The sequence below is a fragment of the Apis mellifera genome, linkage group LG13 (assembly GCF_003254395.2).
Source record: "Apis mellifera strain DH4 linkage group LG13, Amel_HAv3.1, whole genome shotgun sequence".
Taxonomy (NCBI): domain Eukaryota; kingdom Metazoa; phylum Arthropoda; class Insecta; order Hymenoptera; family Apidae; genus Apis; species Apis mellifera.
The window spans coordinates 6,079,578-6,097,493 of record NC_037650.1 but is presented as its reverse complement, the minus strand read 5'-3'; the positions used below and the strand labels follow the sequence as shown (position 1 = coordinate 6,097,493).

General features: G+C 47.1%; 1 protein-coding gene across 8 annotated transcripts in view; it reads left to right on the top strand.

Moving 5' to 3' along the window:
* Positions 1-17,916, top strand: part of LOC408429 (tensin-1) — a 147,194-nt gene that overhangs the window by 54,209 nt on the left and 75,069 nt on the right. The window contains exon 1 of one of the 8 annotated variants that reach the window (XM_006560368.3): positions 5,023-5,891. The exons of the other annotated variants lie outside the window; for them this stretch is intronic. Coding sequence (XP_006560431.2) covers positions 5,865-5,891 — 27 coding nt within the window. The 5' untranslated portion in view covers positions 5,023-5,864. Of the gene's footprint in view, positions 1-5,022; positions 5,892-17,916 lie in introns of those variants that run through there. 8 annotated transcript variants of the gene reach the window in all.

Genomic DNA, 17,916 nt, shown 5'->3' with positions numbered 1-17,916 from the left:
TCTCCAACGAGCTCCAACCCTCCTCCTCCTCTTCCTCCACCTATCAATAGCTATTTTTTTTTCAAAGCCACGCGCCCCGTACAAAACCGGAAGCGATCGGCCGAGAAAGAGGAACGAAGGAAGCCGTGAACAGAAGAGAAGAGAACGTATCCCCACTTAAACGGATGCATCTTAATTCGAGCATCGATCAGGCTCCCCTCGATCGATGAGATTTCTCTGCCTCTTCCTCGAAGCCATCGCCGATACGAGAACCGTGGCAGAACCGATTCTACCTGTGTGAAACGGACACGGTGTGGGTTCAGTCACCGGGCAGGGGGGCACGAGCCTTACCTCACTTACCTTACCTTCTTCGTATCTTCAAGTGCTCCTGTGTCACACTCGCTCGAACACACACACACACACACGCGCGTGGAGGAACGCGAGATGCTAGGCTGTTGGCCGTACACACGTATACACGCACATACACGATTGGTACACGGTTGGACGAGAAGAGGAACGGAAGGATGAATAGTGGGCAGCAGGCTGAGAGGAGAGCACGATTTCCTTCTGGAAAATGGCGAGACGAAGTCGTTTGTTACGAGGCTTTTTCACGCCGCGAAACGTTTCGTCGATCCCTTTGATATACCTACGTGTCTATTTCGACGAGACGGAGAGTTTCCATTACCGGTCGGCGATTGAATCGGTCGAGGAGGGGAAGGGAGAGGGGCGGTGAAAGCGGAGAAAAGTTTTAACGTCTTCGTACGATGTTAATACGCGGATACATCGGTTGTTCCTCGCCGAAAACTTGTCACCGTCCAATTAGGCGCATCGGGATCGGTGCTATGACGTTTCGACATCGTCGACATTTCGGGAACGAGAGAAGGAGGGGGAGAGAGTAGGTATTAAGTTTAATTAATCGTTGGGGGAGGGATTATTGGGACGATCGCCAACGCGGAAACCGAGGCTTTATTATACACTCGATTATCCAGTTGTGGATCGAGATAAAAAAGATTACAATTCCGGTCTAATTGGCGATTCGAGAGCCATTCCCCCTCCCTCCTTCGATATTAACGACTGTGAGCATAAATGATTAAACGATGGGAGATCCACGAACGGATACACGGGAGAAACCGCCCTACCGGTTTATCGTATCGTCGATCCTGTTTCCGATTTCTCGAGATCGGGCCATCGAGATTTTTTTTAGGATTTTGTTGTTAAAGTTTAGAGGGGAAGGGAGAGGAGACGCTTAGAGTCCCCCCCTTTCAAGGTGGGGAGTCTCGAAAGCCAACCGGTCTTCCTTGGAAGAATTGCGCGTTTCCTTTGAAAACGTTTTGAAATTCGAGGCTAGTCACGGTGTTACTTGACAGCGCGTTGTGTCACGTGGTCATCTAGAAATTCTGTTCGCGGTATCGTGGAACATCAGCCTTCTTCTTATGACGGCGTGATGTAATTTGTCGGGACTCGCGAGACTACCGAGAAACACTCGTTTTTCTTTCATTCTTGAAACTGCTCGAAACAAATGCTCGAAGCGATGTTGTTCGTTTTCGAAACGTATCTCTCTCTCTCTCTTTCCCCCTTTCTCTCTCGTTCATATTTATTAACCCGTCGGATATAAAGGCGCATGTTTGCGGAATACAATTATTTTTGAAGCCACAGGTAAGCAAGCGAACCGTCCACGGTTTCCATGTAACGTTGCGACGCTACCGTATGTTCGACCAAGCCATACATCACGCCACCTATCTCGCAAGATACGCGTTGGTATGTGCTAGTAGAAGGTATTGATATCATCGTTTAGCCGGTAACGCTTTCCTCCTGGAATTCTCTTAGCCCTAGAAAGGGGGGGGAAGAAGTTGAGAACCGCTAACGAACGAGCTAACGAACGACATCGTTCGTCGAATATGGAAAGGCCAGATGTTTTCTTGACATCGAAGGTCGCTTCTTCCTCTCTCTTTCTCTCTCTCTGCATTCTCCTTCGCTGGTTAAATTCGCCGAAACTACTAGAATCCGTCGAGTTATTTCACGAACTATCGCGAAACTTTCAAACGCTATCAATCTCCCAAACATCGAAGCTTCCCCAGCAAACCTTTCCTTTTCCTCCATCGGAGGATTGGAAAAGTTGGCCAGGTTTCTCGTTGTACCCGTTTATTTATGGTCGATCGGCCGATCTCCATACAGCGCGTGAAAGGAGGATCAGTGTCAAGGATCGGCGAGCAAAGTTTCGATCGTTGAACGTCCTTGCTCCCCACGTCGAACGCCACGAGCGGACGGCGATTCAGTCATCCTTGCGGCGAGGCTGGTAGCGAGCAGAAGAAGAAAAAGAGGGAGGAGCAGCACGACCAAGCCCTTTTAGCGGATCGAGCTTCCTTCGAGCACACCGGTACACAGTTTACTCGCAACAGGTCGCGGGGTGCATCGACCGTCCACCGTTGTGAACCACGTCTCGTCCTAGCCAAGTACGAAATCCGCGGCTACCATACCTGGTGGTGTGTACCGCCACCTCGGCCTTCCAAGATTGTAAACAGCCGTGCAAGAAACCGGGGAAACCAGACGATGGCTAACGTTTGGTCCCGCTTCTCTCTCTCTTCCTTCCACCTCTCCCTTCCTTCCATTTTCTTCCTCCCTCCCCTCTCCTCTTCGCGGTTCTTCTTCCTTCTTCGAGGTTCGTCGAGATGCGCCCAGGTGCGAGCGTCGATATTAAGCCGGTCGGCGTTCCTCCGCGTCCGAGCGCGAGGTCGTCGAAGAGGAAGAACTCGAAGAGGAAGAACTCGAAGAGAAGAGGATAGGTTTCTCTTATCTTAGATGATGAAAATTCAGAGAGGGGGAGGGAAATGGAAGCAGCAGTTTTCGAAGGGAATCGAAAGGATTGCGCCATTGTTTCCGTGGAGATTCAGGGTTTGGGGAAGTCATGCACGGCTCTGATGCATCGCCTCTTATTTCCTCTCCTTTCTCTTTATTTCTCGCCCGTGACGCACACACGACGGGCGTTGATGCATCATCAGCAGCGGCTCGGATATGATCCGGCTTGATACCCTTGTTCGTGACAAATGAAGGATCGTTGTCGGTGTTGATTCAAGAAAACTGAGATAAGGAGATTGGATAAGAAGAGTTGGCGAGTAAGGAACGCGCGAGGAAAGGTATTAGCGTTGAGGAAAATTGGAATTTGAGATGTCGTTGGCCACACGGTACGAAGATTCGAGGCGGAAACTTAAATTGGAGTTGAATTGCGTTAAATTTCAACCTCGAGTCGAGGAGAGAACTCGAAACAATCGCGAGACAACGCGTTGATCGTTTGTTCCCCCTTTTCGACCACGTATCGTGCCTGTTTTTGAAAGGAAAACGCGTCTGTGACGTCCCAACTGACGTCTTATTCTACTCGCGGAGAGAGGATTCCTTTTTAAAGCGAGATGTAGAAAGTTATACGTAAAAAAAAGAAAAAGAAAACAAAAAAAACTCTCTCCGCGTGTATACGAAGACACCCTCGTCGAAGTTGCATTATACTTCAATTACAAACAACGAAATTACAATCAAACTCTTTCGAAATTGCGCACGCGATGGATTAATATCTCGACAAACTCTCGAGAACCAAGAAATTACACGATTAAAAACGAAAATTGGCGCGAAGTTTCTTTCAACAATTCAAACTGCAAATTCAACTTCAACTTATTAACGTTATTATTCTCCCCAAGTTTCTCGCCAAGAAATCGCGACGAATTAAAATTAAAATCCTTTCCTTAAAATTATCGAAATTATCGCATCCCGATTCCGATCGAGTGTTCCAATCGAGTTTTCCTGCCCTTCCTTCCCCCCCGTTCACATTTTCGCAGAGTTAATCGGCTCGAACACGCGTTTCGGAATCGCGGAAGGAAAATCGATGCGATCGCGTGCGAGGGCTGTAACGGGATTCGGAGCGGGGTCGGCGGGGCTATTGATCGGACGAGGAGGTAAAGTTGATCGAGGAGGAGGAGGATCGAGACACGCGGTAAGACGAGATGGATGAATGTGTGACGAACGGAGGGGGAGGGGAGGGGAGAAAAAAGAACGTCTCGCGGTGGTGTCGCGACATTGGCAACGGCGGTCAACCGACAACCGCGTTTTAATGAGTAATAACCTCTTCGTGATTGAGCGGCGTGTCGCGAAAGTAGGCGGAATTTACGGGGACACGATCCCCTCCCCTTCCCCCCTCCGTATTCCTGTGCCATTGATTTATTGCCATTATGCAAGGAATTATCCCTTAGCCAAACGTTCCTCCTAGCTAACATCGGACGTGGAACACGCTAAGGTCCCATTCCAACGTTGGGTCGTTGACTCTCCTCGCATCGATGTTTTCCTTCCGAGATTGCCTCCCTTCCCGTTTTTATGCTAATCACATTGTTCCTTACCTTCCCTTTCCGTCTTGGAAAATTTAGAAACTCACTTTCAGAACAGAAAATTTTTATTACGATTCAAATTGAGCGCCACGTATACGTATTTCGAACAATTTGAATTGAATTTTGAACGAACGAGGAAGTATCGATATATATCATCATTCCTGTATAAAATTTAAATTCACGAATAATAGTGTAAAAAAAAGAGATTGAAACGAGTTGACACGATAAATTTCTCGTAGTAACTTGATAATTTCAACGCTCAAGTTTTTATGTTGGCCACGTGTCTTCGATACAAAAATCCGACGAATTGACTCCCTCGAAAAATTCAATTTTCTCCTTCTTCCTCTCCGTGTGTATATATCTATGCATGTGCGTGTGCATCGGTCGCGTTACGCGGACGCCGAAGTGTGAATTATTTCGCGGCGGTAACGAACGGCCGATAAATAAGGCCGGCCACTGTCTATACATTAACGATATAAATATATTCGCGACTCGGTGTTGGGCTGCGATAAATCAGCGAGTGCTCGTATATAATTCTCAACGTGTTCGGCGTAACAGCGGGTTGTTAAGATTCGACCACAAATTTTCTTCCCGGTCTCCGCGTATTTGGTGGGGTGTCTACCTGCGGCGATAGCGATGGGCTCCGTGCACGCGCGATGCGGACCTCTCCAGTCCGCGAACAGCGCTCCAACGCGAAGGACGTGGGAAAGATCGATTCGCCGTCGGTGTTCTCGATCCATCCATGCATTCCTTTATCCATCGATCTTTCCATTCCTGTCCAGGAGCCAACGATATCTTCGATCTGTCCGTCTCCGTTCTCCGTTCGATGAAAGTTCGGCGGTGGTGATCGTCTTGTCTAGAAAGAGAAGAAAGATCGTTCGTGTCGCGGGCCGAGATCGATCGCGCGGACACGAAAAGTGAGAGAAATCCGTTTATCGAACGAAGTGAAGTGAAGTGCCGCGGAAAATATTTTTCGCTCTTCCTCTTTCTTTTCTCGCGAAGGAGGGAAGGAAGGTGAGGGAAGGTGTTGTGCGTGGCCTCGTCTCGAGGAGGCGATTTCGATATTGATTTATATACGGGGGAGGGGATACTCGATCGATCTATCGATAATAAAAAATTGTGCGGAAAAATCGCGCGCGAGAGAAGGAAGACGAAAGGAGGAGATGATGGTGGTGATGGGTCGTCGAACCCGGCGTGGACACTGAGACGAAATTAGTCGCGGCTTCGATCCACCCGTGACCTTGACCGGTGTTGACCAGCCTAACGAAAATCGAGAGTGGTCCGTCAGGTATCGAATAATCGTTCCGTGCTCGCTCGAGTCTGGGAGTCGAATCGCGACGCGTCACGACTTCTTCTTCTTCGAGGAGAGAATTAGAGAGAGGGAGAGAGACACACGGAGGAGAGGATATTTGGACGCGAAGCGAGATGCGCCATTTTCGAGAACCGATGCGAGAAGGTGAACGATCCTTGGAGCGTTTCGCCGCAGACCGGTAATGGGATACCAGAGGTGACGGCAAGATGAACGGTCACGGTTCCACCAATAAGGTACTTGCGCCATGTTCCGTCCAACGTTTTCTTTTCCCCGCACTTTTTCTTCTTTTCTTTCCTTCTCCTTTCCCCTCTTCCTCCCCGTTTCTTGCCCCGTGTCGCCCGCGTGCGCGCACGCGGTTTCTTCTTCTTGTTGCGTTCTAAATTCGCCGCGCAACCGAGTTTAGGGCTCGTGCACACCGGCACCGATCGAATGGCGGAGATATCGAGGGGTGATACGCTCGAGATACGGAATTGCTCGTTGATAAATTCTCGAGAGCGTGAGGAACGGATGGAGAGATTAAAAATTATTGGCGGTGAACCAATAGTTTTTTCGTTCGGGTTTGGCCGATATCGATGCGGGTTTCGCGTTTAATTTCGCGAGCAAGATGTACTTTTCGGATGATGCTCGGTCGAGAGGATGATCGAAAAAGGTCGAGAAACGGTGGAGAGGTTTTGTGCAAGTTTCGTCGCAAACGCTCGAGTTTGGCTTGGCTCGCTTTTTTTCCTTTATTTGCGTTCGGTGTGCACGAGCCCTTATATTTAGCTACGGCGAAGGAATTCTCGACGTTGGACGCCGCGATGGTGTCCTCGCCTTCCACTCCGCAAAACGATATTCGAATCTATATCGTTTCAATCGAGCTTATCGCGAAATAATTTCATTGAACAAATCGTCGCTCGATGTAATCCGATATTAATTGGATTATTTTTAATAGTGACTAAGACTGGGAAAGGCTGAGCGCAACTTTATCGATTTCGTGTTTATCGAAGGCTTCTGTGCGACGAGCATTCATATACGCAACGGGTCGCAATTGTTGGATAAATTGTGGCTGAATGAGAGAAAAGACGGAAGGAGAGAGGCAAGGCTTGACGATAAGGCTCGTTGATTAGATAAGAAGCACGGTGACAGGTATGGCACCGTTTGCGCGTGTAAAAACACGCGCGTTACTTCCCTTCACCCGTTCCTCCAACCTTTCCAATTCGCAATTCGAATCTCTATCGATCCATCTCGCGCCATACATCTCTGGATCCGCTGGTCGGCTGGCCATTTTTCGCCATTTAATTGCGAAAAAATCGCCCGCTAATAGGAAGGATTGCGTTATTCGAGCAGCAATTGTAAATCGGTAAATAACGCTGATAAATCCGTATCTATGTCAGACAATTTTAATTATCGAGGAGAGATAGCGAGAGGGAACGAGTCGAGGCGAGTCGTGTCGCGCTGAACGAGCGATAGCGCGCAACTCTACGTACGATGCTCGTTCGAAATTTCGATAGTCGATATATCGGGATGGCCTCTCTGTCCCTCGTCCAGATTGATCGAACGGCTCGAATGGCAAACCTTTCTCTCTCTCTCTCTCCCTCTCCCTCTCTGTATACCTGGCTATGCGCCAATCCTCGAGTGAAAAGCATTCGAGGGACTCCTTTTTTTTTCGCACGCAAAAACCGAAAGGCAAAGTTTCCTTTTTTCTCCCCTCCGCCCGGTGTGTGCATTGTCCCGTGGTTCGCGAGTGGAGTACATCGATAATCGTGCTTCCTGCGCAGGCACCGGATATCTGTGCCGTCACGTTTTTAGCATACCTCCTATCGCTTGTTTGCTCTTCGAAGCGAAGTCAAATTGACTGGGCTCGAGGAACTCGTTCCTTTTGTCGTCGGGGACGGGTTGGAATGACGGATATTGATTCTGGGGGAAGAAAAAGTGGCTGAAAATGGGAATTTCGAATAGTGGCCTTTCGAGTTTCGCGCGAATCGTGCACAGAGCAGAGGGTAGATATCGAAGAGAATCGAGGCTTGCGTGTACGATCTTTCTTAATTTCGCAGGAGGAGGAAGGGGGGACCGTTAATCTCGCCGAGGCCACCCACCGACCGATCAATCGACGTCGCGCCAATACATGGAGCCTTGGCAGAGAACGAAATCCGGATGCTTCTCCCTCTTTTCCATCCAGATATCCATCCTCCGATTTCCACGTTCGACTCGACGAGGAGGAAACGCGAAAGGAGGACTCAGTCAAGGCTGAAAAACGGTTGAAATTCGCAAACATAACCGAAACGATCCTTCCGAGAATCGCGTTTGGCTTTTAAGGTCGCGCATAATGCGTCTTTTCCCTGAAATTCCTCTCGAGTCTTTCTCTCCTCCCCTTCCTGCCGCGCGTGTGTACTTTGCAACGGGACGTTTCGCGCTATGTACGGCAATCTGTCCGGGCCACTTGAGCACACCTAGTCGAAAGTGTGCACACAGGCCCCAAATGAAATATTCATGAAATTTCGCGGAAAGTACGAGATACGGATGTACTTATTAATAGTGGACGAGCAGCAGTCGGGAATGAATCGCGCGTTTCGTATTCGTGTTTGTGCATGTATATTTATGTCGTTAGATCTGAAACACGTGGTAATTTAGTTTGATCGGGAATCTTTGTGATTTTAACGTTAGAAATCTTAAACTTTTGCTCGTTCCATAAAAAAATCGGATCTATTCGAAGATTTACGATTATCAAAGAAAATATCGACTTGGAAGAATTTTATATTTTCCATCGTGGAAAAAAATCTCTCGTTCATCTGTCTGACGCATTAAAAAATTGTTAAATTGCACAAATATCGTGGAAGAATTCGCCCTCACGGATCTTAAATTTTTGCTTGGTCCACAAAAGAATCGGATCTATTCCATAGTCTACGATTATCAAAGGAAATAAGATGGAAATATCGAGCGATTTTATATTTTTCGTCGTGGAAAAAATCTCTCGTTCATCCATCTCACGTATTAAAAAATTGTTAAATTGCACAAATATCGTGGAAGATTCGCCCTCACGGATCTTAAACTTTTCCTCGTTCCACAAAAGAATCGAATCTATTGCATGGTCTACGATTATCAAAGGAAATAAGATGGAAATATCGAGCGGTTTTATATTTTTCGTCGTGGAAAAAATCTCTCATTCATCTGTCTCACGCATTAAAAAAAATTGTTAAATTGCACAAATATCGTGGAAGATTCGTGCGGATCTTAAACTTTTCCTCGTTCCATAAAAGGAATCTATTCCATGGTCTACGATTATCAAAGAAAATAAGATGGAAATATCGCCTCGAAGCGATTTCATATTTTCCATCCGTGGAAGAAAAATCTCTCGTTCAAAAATCCGCGCTACGAAACCGGTTAAATTGCGCAACAATTATCGCGAAAATTGTCGTGGAAAAGGAATTCATCTGCACGGAATATTATATCCAAGGACAAATCCGATGAAGATAGAAAAACATTTAAAGAAACGTTTTCCATCCATTGAATACAGTATTCAACCGCTATTTCTCGTATCCAATATTCCTCGACGAGGTCGAAACGAGAGTTTCGCCGATGGAAGAAAGAAACAAGAGTTCAATGAGATACCTTTGCGAACTTCTCATCCGAGTTGGAGAGACTGAGAAACTTGTCGAGAAACTGACTCGAAACACCGCCAGGATTCGCGGATGCATCATAGAGTTTAAGAAAGTTGCCCGACTCTCGAGACGTTCCCTTATTGCCCGAAAAACCCTACGACAATCCCTGCGTGTCTTCGGCAAAACAACGCTCGCAAATTCCCCCACCCTTCGATATTAAACTTCTCTCCTTGGAAATTTCAATAGAACGTGATAGAATTTCTTCCACCCTCGAGTCGAGGATGAAACGAATTTTACGATTCTCCCCATCGAAATTCGCATCGCCCTCCCTTCTCGAGCGGATCCCTTCAAACCGGTGACACGAGATAACTTCCGCTTGCAACGATGACGCGGTGGAAACCAGGGGGGAAGTGGGGATCGAAAGAACGAGGGTGGATCTCTGGTTTTTTGTCCGGTTAACCTCGGATTACCGGCCATAACGTTTTACGAGCCCGACTCGAGGGGAATCGTCCCGCTCGTAAGGAGCTCGTAAACGACTTGCATAAAATTGATTCGCCGCGGTCGGCATCGGCCGACACCGCTCGTCCATTCTCGAAAACCGGGGAGATCCTCCTCCGAATCGATCGTGGAAATAAATTCCCCGCGAGGCGGGAGGGAGGGAGGGGGATCGGGGGCGTCGATTACGCGCCGATTTCTCGCCTCAAACGTCCCCGCCGTGTCCCCGTTGGCCCAACCTGGTCCCCGTTATCGATACGGGGGATACGGAGTTTGGGAATCGGCCGATTCGACGGTGGTGCCGTCGAGGTAGTCGCCGATTTAGATAACGATATCGGTTTAATTGCGGATCCGTTTAAAAATTCGGAGGAGGAGGGGAAATTTACGGGACAAATTTATTAGGCGACGAGACTCGCGAACGAGGCTATTGGCAAAGGCAATTCTAATTCCGTGGGATGAAAATGTTCGATAAGATAAGCGGGTGATTCGCGTTTCGTCGTCTCGAGGATCGTTTACAGTGTAAACAGCCGAGTTTTATCTGCCTGTGAATTTTGCGCGAGATGTTGCTCTTATAAAGAAGATTCGAGATGCTCGTTTCCCCGAATGTTATTCCCGTTCCTCGTTGCGTGACTCGGTATGAAGAATTTCACTAAATACTGCCTTCTTCACGCTTAAAAAATTCCTCGACGCGATATCATAAAATAATAACTTTTCGAAATTCGCGCGTAATTTTAATTAATTTGTTAAAAAAAACACACACACATTCTTATCATTTTGAAAATTATTCAATGTCTGAAGAAATTGCGGAAAAATAAGAGAGGCGATAAAATAAAATAGGAAACGTAAAAGTACATGGAAGAAGACCATCAACTGGATATCGAATATCGCACGAAATTCAATTTTTCCCAAATTTCCAAGCTCTCTCTCTCTCTCTCTGGAAAGGCAGCCAGCCCCGTTCTCCTGTTTTAATTTACTGAAACGACTACAGGTCAACGGCTTAATAACGTGGGACGAAGAGAGAGAGAGAGAGAGGTTGAACGTATCGAGTCGGTTGTTGCCTCGGTGGACGCGAATCCGTGGCATTCCGGTAGTTTCACGGGGGGACAGAAAAGCCGTGTACGTGGGCGTGACGACCGCGCGAATCGGTGTCTCGCCGTGAAACGGATCTCCTTTGTCGAGAGCCAGCTCGCACGCGTGCAGCGCGTATCGAGGCGCGTGCAACGCCGGCCAGCCTCGCCCGAACCCCGTGCGATAAATCGATATTGCACGCTTCACGCTACACGCGGATCACTGGATCCGAGTAACGGAGCCTCGTGTGGACGGGTATGAAGACGATGATGAAATTTCCTTTCTTGCGAAATCTTTTCTCAAACATTCCCAGATTTAGGGATTAATCGTTTACATATTTGAACATTTCTTTTTTTTCGAAAAGGAGAAACGAATCGTTCTCCAAAAGAAAATTTATTTAACGTTCTATGAATATGGATGTACAGATATCCGATTCCACGATCGTGTTTTTCGTGAGATGTAGGTTAGATTGATCGTTTTTGATATGGAAAGAAAATTTTCGAAATTTTATGCTGGTATTTCGGCCAGGCAAAAGGTAATAACGAGCGGGCAAAGATGAGGTACAAAGTCCACGCGAGGTTTCCGTCTGCTCTCCTACCTGAGAAATGTAGTCGGCCAGACCGGCGAGCAAACAACACGTGTTCACGCGGCGATCGCGTGAATTGTGGAATCCGAAAAGGAATCCTTTGAAAGGCTTGGTGAAAAGGTTCACACACGTGTACGCGCACTAGGTTTGTGGGTTAGACGCGGAGGAATCATTCGGGCGGAGGAACGAAGCGCTAATGAATATTGATTCTCCGCTCGGCTTCGTTCTGGCCGAGGTCGATGCATTAGCGTCGATTAACACTTCTTCTTCGACGAAAGAAAAAGAGGTGAGCTAAAAAAAAAAAAAGATGAAATCTGACCGCGAAATATCGAAAAATACAAACAGCCATATATCTCGCGTTTATAGAGTTTGCTTAAAGAAAAAAATTTTCTTCCGAGAATCGATCCAAGATATCCTCCATGTCGTATCCTTCGCACGTTATCGCGTGAATAAATAAGTGCGTACACCTTCGATCGAAACTGGGAATGGCGTGTCCCGTGATCGAAGGAAAGTTCAAAGTCAAGCACGTGTCGGTGGAAGCAGCGCTGCATTCGCGCGGTATCTAATCGGTGAAGAGTTGATATTATAAACGGCGAGCCACTCCCCGTAGTATGCAGCATTGAACGCGATCAATTGGCAGACTGCGAAACAATTTAATGCGATTAGAGCTTAACCAGGGAGCGGCCAGCCAGTGTCTGTCCGCTGTCAAATTTCCTGGCCAATCGGATTCTTCGGTAGAGGAGATTCGTGTCAGGTCAGATCCCGTATTTCCCTGCCAAACGTCGGAAAATCATTATTTCTTACATCGAGCTACGTCGATTCTAAAAATATTCTCGATAATTATATACGAATACGTTGATTAGATTATTCTTCGAAGATAGTCGAAGGTTGGTAATAGGATGGTTAAGGAAGTTGAAGATAAATCACGGTCAAAGCGGAATGTTTTCCTATCTTATCGATTATCTTTAAAGAGAACTTTTTCTCTTTCTCTCTCTCTCTCTCTCTTTCTCTCTCCTCGTGCTCAACCAGGAACTCGATTCGTCGAGCGATTAAGAAGAGAAAAAGAACCGGTCGCTTTTCACCGATCCATCGGAATCGTTTGCTCGGCCCGTCGTAAGATTCGGCTTGATTATCGGCGTAAAAAGCAAAGGGTTTATCGGGACGGAGAGAATTTCAAAACGAGTTTAAACGACCAACCTGATTTCGATTCGAAAAAGTTATGACTCTTTAAGAAGAAGGAGGTGAAATGCAAAGCTGTTTCGTATCCGTGAAATTGGCCCGGTCAAATATTTCTAAGCTTGCTGAAATCCCAAACAGCTTTCAATTCAAACGTAAACTTTCTGCTGGGTATTCAAAGAGAATTGGGAACGTACGATCTTTCAAGCAAGAATCTTTCTCCCTGTTATACTGAATCTCTGGATGCTTTGTGAACGTGGAAGAGTTAGACGTACAATTTCGGAACGAGAGAATAATTTTCCCGAACAGATCTTACTTATCGATAAGATTTTCGTGAATGGAGAAATTAACGAGATGTGAACGATGAGATATCGAAAAGAGATAGAACTCGATCGTCCTCTTTCTGCCGGAACCAACGGTTCATCGGGAAATGACGGCAAAAGAATCGCTGCTGTATTGCCAGCCCGCTTGCACGCCAATTTATCGCGTCTGTGGGTGCCCGTTACTCACTGGCTAATATCGCCTTGTCCATGCTCCGATCTAGCATGAACTGGTCTCGCGGAGAAAGAAAAACGGCCCCAATAAACAGGAAAATATTTTATCGATCGATCGATCGACAGAAAATGACTATTAGTTGTCATTAGCGGTGATCGTTTTCTCATCGTATCTGGCCATCGAACAAGCACCATTAGTATCGAGTAATGCACGATTCGAATAACTAGTCGATGTATTTTAGGACGAAAAATGGTCTTAAGATGGAATGGAAAGGATAATAATTACGATTATTAATCAGCGAGAGGAACACGAATCACTTACGCGGGGCGAACACGAATCGATTAGTGCTCGAGCGCTGCGTGCCAGTGGTTCGCGTGGGCGATCGACGATCTACGACTAGTTTCCAGCCTTTGCTCGTATGCGTCATCGCGAGAGAGGAAGGGGAGGGAAAAAAAAAAAAGATGGCAGAGGAAGCTCTGCTCTTATCCACCGTGACGAGGAGAAAACGTCATTTGACGTTAATTACCGCTCGAAAAGGTGAATGATTACGAAGATGAAGATAGCAAGAAGGAATCCGCGGTGATTCGATTCGGGAGATTATTTACGATTGTTAATGAAGAAACTTGGCGCAGAGAGCAGCCGCCGTATCGATCGAGAATTCCCTGCTTCCCAACTTGTAATTTCCACGAATGATCAATGGGTTATCGGCCGTTACCGATGCACCGCCTGCTTATCCGCCTGCTTCATTAGCTATCCCCGAGTTTAATGCGCCGACGGACTGCACGCGTGGTGGACTCATCGTTCGTAGCCGATGAGAAATCGTATCGATCCTTCGTCCGAAGATTAATTTCCTTCTCCTTCCAATTCGATACTTGAAATTATCGTTTATTATCGTTTTTCTACACGTTCTAAATCTAAATCTCGTTCATATTCGATTGTCTCAGAGCTGGTTCACGATCCGAGGTTCAATAACCTCGTTGAAACGCGATACACCGGTATCGAGAGGATTAAATCTCTTTCGATCCGAATTAAATCGAAACTGTCGAAAAGAAGCGCGAAAAGTGGGGCGAGGAAAGGCGATCGATCTCGCGGAATCTTGGAAACAAACCGTGTCACTCTTGTAACGAGAGGAGAAGAGATTAAACGAGGCAGACAGAAGGTATCATTTATGACGTTTACGAGGTAGCCAGGCTAATTGGCAGGCGGGAGGACTGTGGAGCTAGGCGAGAAGAAGCCGAGCCGGGTAATTAGAAATATTAATCAAGCGGCGTTCGTTGGTTGCCAGCGGCTCGAATTCAGCGGTTGGAAAACCGTTTTGCCGGTTCGCCAATGTTCCAACCGCCGCGTTTGCGCGCCTCCTCGCTTTCTTCATTGTGCGAGTCTGGTGGATGCATTCCCGCGCGATAAACCGGTAACCGCACGGCCGTTACACCGCGCACACCGCGGCCACTTTGTCCCACCGTTGTCTACACCCCTTTGCTAACCTTAAAGCCACGTTTACAAGTGTCGGCGGCTAGATTCACGGCCGCGTCCTGTCACGATCGCGCGTACGTAAGTCTCTCTCTCTCTCTCTCCGCGCCTCTGGCGCGAATCGATTTAACGACGTTTAAGAACATGTTGGAGTGTGTGTATGTACACGCAGGCCACGGTTCGATACCATACACCGCCTTATTCGTACGCCTCGCGGCTTGGAAGGTTTTTCAAGGTTTTGATGGTCGCGTTGCGTTGGCGAGGAAACGAGAAAGGGTGCCCAGGTTTTGCTCTCGGTGGTGAAAAGAGATATATATATATTGAGGATATTGCTTTCGAAGCAACGGCAGTTTCCCTCTCCCTCCTTGCTGGGTATTTTTAGGCTCCTTTCATTCCAAGAGGAGGTTTCTATTGTCGCGTAGAGTAGTCTCATTCTAACCGATGAGGTTCTTCTTAACGTTGAAATGAAACACAGGACTCCTTTATTCCCGTTTCGTTCGATATATATAGGATGGATAGGGGATAAAAAAAACGGGGATATTTATTCCCCCCCCCGGGAATTTTTCGATCGAGGCAAGATTCAAAAATTGCGTATTCAAAAATCGTCGTTGGCAATTTTCGTCGTCTCTCTGGCGAAGAATCGTCCCGTGTAATTTTTAATCGATGGAACGAACGCGATGTTGTAACGGGAGGGGTATAATCGATGTCAATTTCAATAATTACGCGAGATTACACGTGTATTTGATGATACGCGGGAAGAATGCCGATGATGCGTGTATCGGGCGAGGCGAGCCGAGCCGAGCGTCATTACGATCCGTTCCACCTCGCGTAAGCAATTTCTTCTTGTCGGTTTCTAGATCGGCTATGGCCGCTAATGCGAGAGCAGATTTATCGCGGTGCGCGTTCATACGTGTCGAACAGGCGATGAGAAATTGGCCGCGGCCAATGAAAATCAGAATACGATACGGTTCTACTAACTCACGGCCGATGCATCTTCCACCTAGTGTCTCTCCCTTTCCACTCTTTTTCTGCTTCGGTCAGGATGAAATGGATCTTAACGAGAGACCGGGCTGCCTGCGCAACTGCGATATCTGTCAAGACGACGTTTCGCATCGCATCGATCGATCTCTTTCTCTCTCTCTCTCGCCTTCTTTTGTGTCAGCCCGAGACCGGAAGAGAAAGTGGCGAAACCGAGGCGGATTCTCTCGGGTAGAAAAACCGCGACGTCTCGTTACATCGCGTCCAATGATCGCCTCGTTCTCCCGCGTGGACCTGAATGGACACGCGTTGGAAAAAGGCGTGGGCGTAGCGGTGACGTAACCGTAATTCCCCTCGCGGCGGAATCCTTCGATCCTTGGAGATGATAAACGGTGGTACCGTTACGGCGGGGGCCTGGACGCGCGGCCTTACTTTACAACCGCCGTTCCCCCCTCTTTTTTTTATTCCCCTTAAGGGGACGTGTTTTTTCATTATCATAAGGTAGCCCAGGGAGTATCGTAAAGTGTCTGAATTATTTCGACCCCCGCCATTACGTACCTCTTTAAATCTCTGTGTTCCCCTCCCAGTCTTATTTACGCGAAGGGGGTCCTCGTCCGCGATAATGAAAAAGAAGGAGGAAAGAGGAGGGTATACCTTGGCCGTCCTTCGAGAAACGATTAATAAATCGCGAAGCAACGAGGAGAACGGGGAGAAAATTTCGTGGAACGAAAGGAGAAGGATTATTATTCTCTTATAACTTATCCTGTCAATTAACCGCGAGATAGCCCGGTTCGTAATAGATGGAAAAAGGTAGGGAAGAAAGCTACTCCCGTTTCACTTTCGTCCCGCGCTCATCCTCGCTCGGCTGGTTATGTTAATTCCCGTGAAATTCGATGAAATTCTCTCCGCGTTCTAACGCGCAATTAATCGTCGGTGGAGAAACGGTTTATATTTAGATTTATATAGCGGGGAGAGGGGGAGAGCAAGAAGTTTGACGGAGGGAAGACGCCGAATTGAAATAGGCTGTGAATAGGCTGTGAATAATTGACAAGAAGGCAGCGAAAGATTAATGGACGCGAATGGACTCGACGAATCGAAAGGACCTCGGTCATCCTCTCTCTCGAGGATGCGAGGAACGAGAGGGCTGGGTAGATAGACGGGTGGCTGTTGTTCCTGGAGCCCTGTGGGCCCCGATAGCGGGCAGTTGGACGGGGACGCGTGCGTAACAAAAACGTATAACACGCGGCCGGATTCGTTTTTCAAAGGATCGCGCGGCTGTGGCGAGCCGCGATTGGTGAAACGGCCACGTCCTCGTGGTGATCCCGGCGACCTTGAAGCCGTGGCTACCATAACATCGGCGAACAGCCTCGCCTCTCATCCCTCCGCATCTCTTCTTCTTCCAGGCCTCCAGCCATGTAATATCGATATATTAGGCGTCGTTCACAACGGCCTTCCTCCTCGAATCTCTTCCCATATTATATGCATATTGAAATTTGGAAAGAAATCACAATAGATCGCGATTTCTAATTCCATCTGGAATGATGATTAAATTGCATTGGATGAAAAGGGGAAATGGGAAAAGCGAAGGAAGAACGGTAAACTTTGCGGAAGAAGCGTTGAGCGACGGGTAAACGAAATTTCTTTGAAGTCGAAAATGAACTAAACATTTGCTCGAATAATTCGACCGCCTATGGCAAAGGACAGGCTTTTCCTGCTTTATAAAACGCACACCTGGTTTGGACGTTTAATTACGTTGCACGAGCTTGCAGTGCATACTTTGCCTGATACACGACTGTCCTGAATTAAAGCAAGGCAATATCGATTGATATATTCACTGGCACGTGGAACATGGATATATATATAAGAATCCAGTACGATTGTGTACTACATTTGTACGAGAATAATTCGACTCGATTAAAGAGATCAACCTCTTTTAAGCAATTCGAAAATCAATAGAAAACGTAATATATAACGAATAATAGAAAGAATCGTAAGAATCCAATGAAGAATTAATAAAAAGATTTTAATATAAAAATAAAATAAAAATAAAAGTATATCTACAAAGATTCCCAAAATTCCAGAAGTCATTGAAGAATAGCTGTCAAGTGGGGGCTAAAACTGCAAAGTAACCGGCGCAAAAATATACTACGCGACGTGACACGCCAAGTGTATATAACTGATCGATCGTGACAAACCAGACAGGAGAACCCCTTGATCGAAGTGGCCTCCTCTTTCTCTCGCTCGAGAAGAGACTACTAACACTTGACCGCGCCGAGTCAATCGAGTGCAATCGAACTTTGTTCTTTCTTTCCTTATTGCGTGGACGACCGCATGCGGACCGTCTAGGTGCCGGGGAAAAATGCCTCGTCGCGACGAGTGGAGGAACGCGTATATATATATGCACGCTTGGTA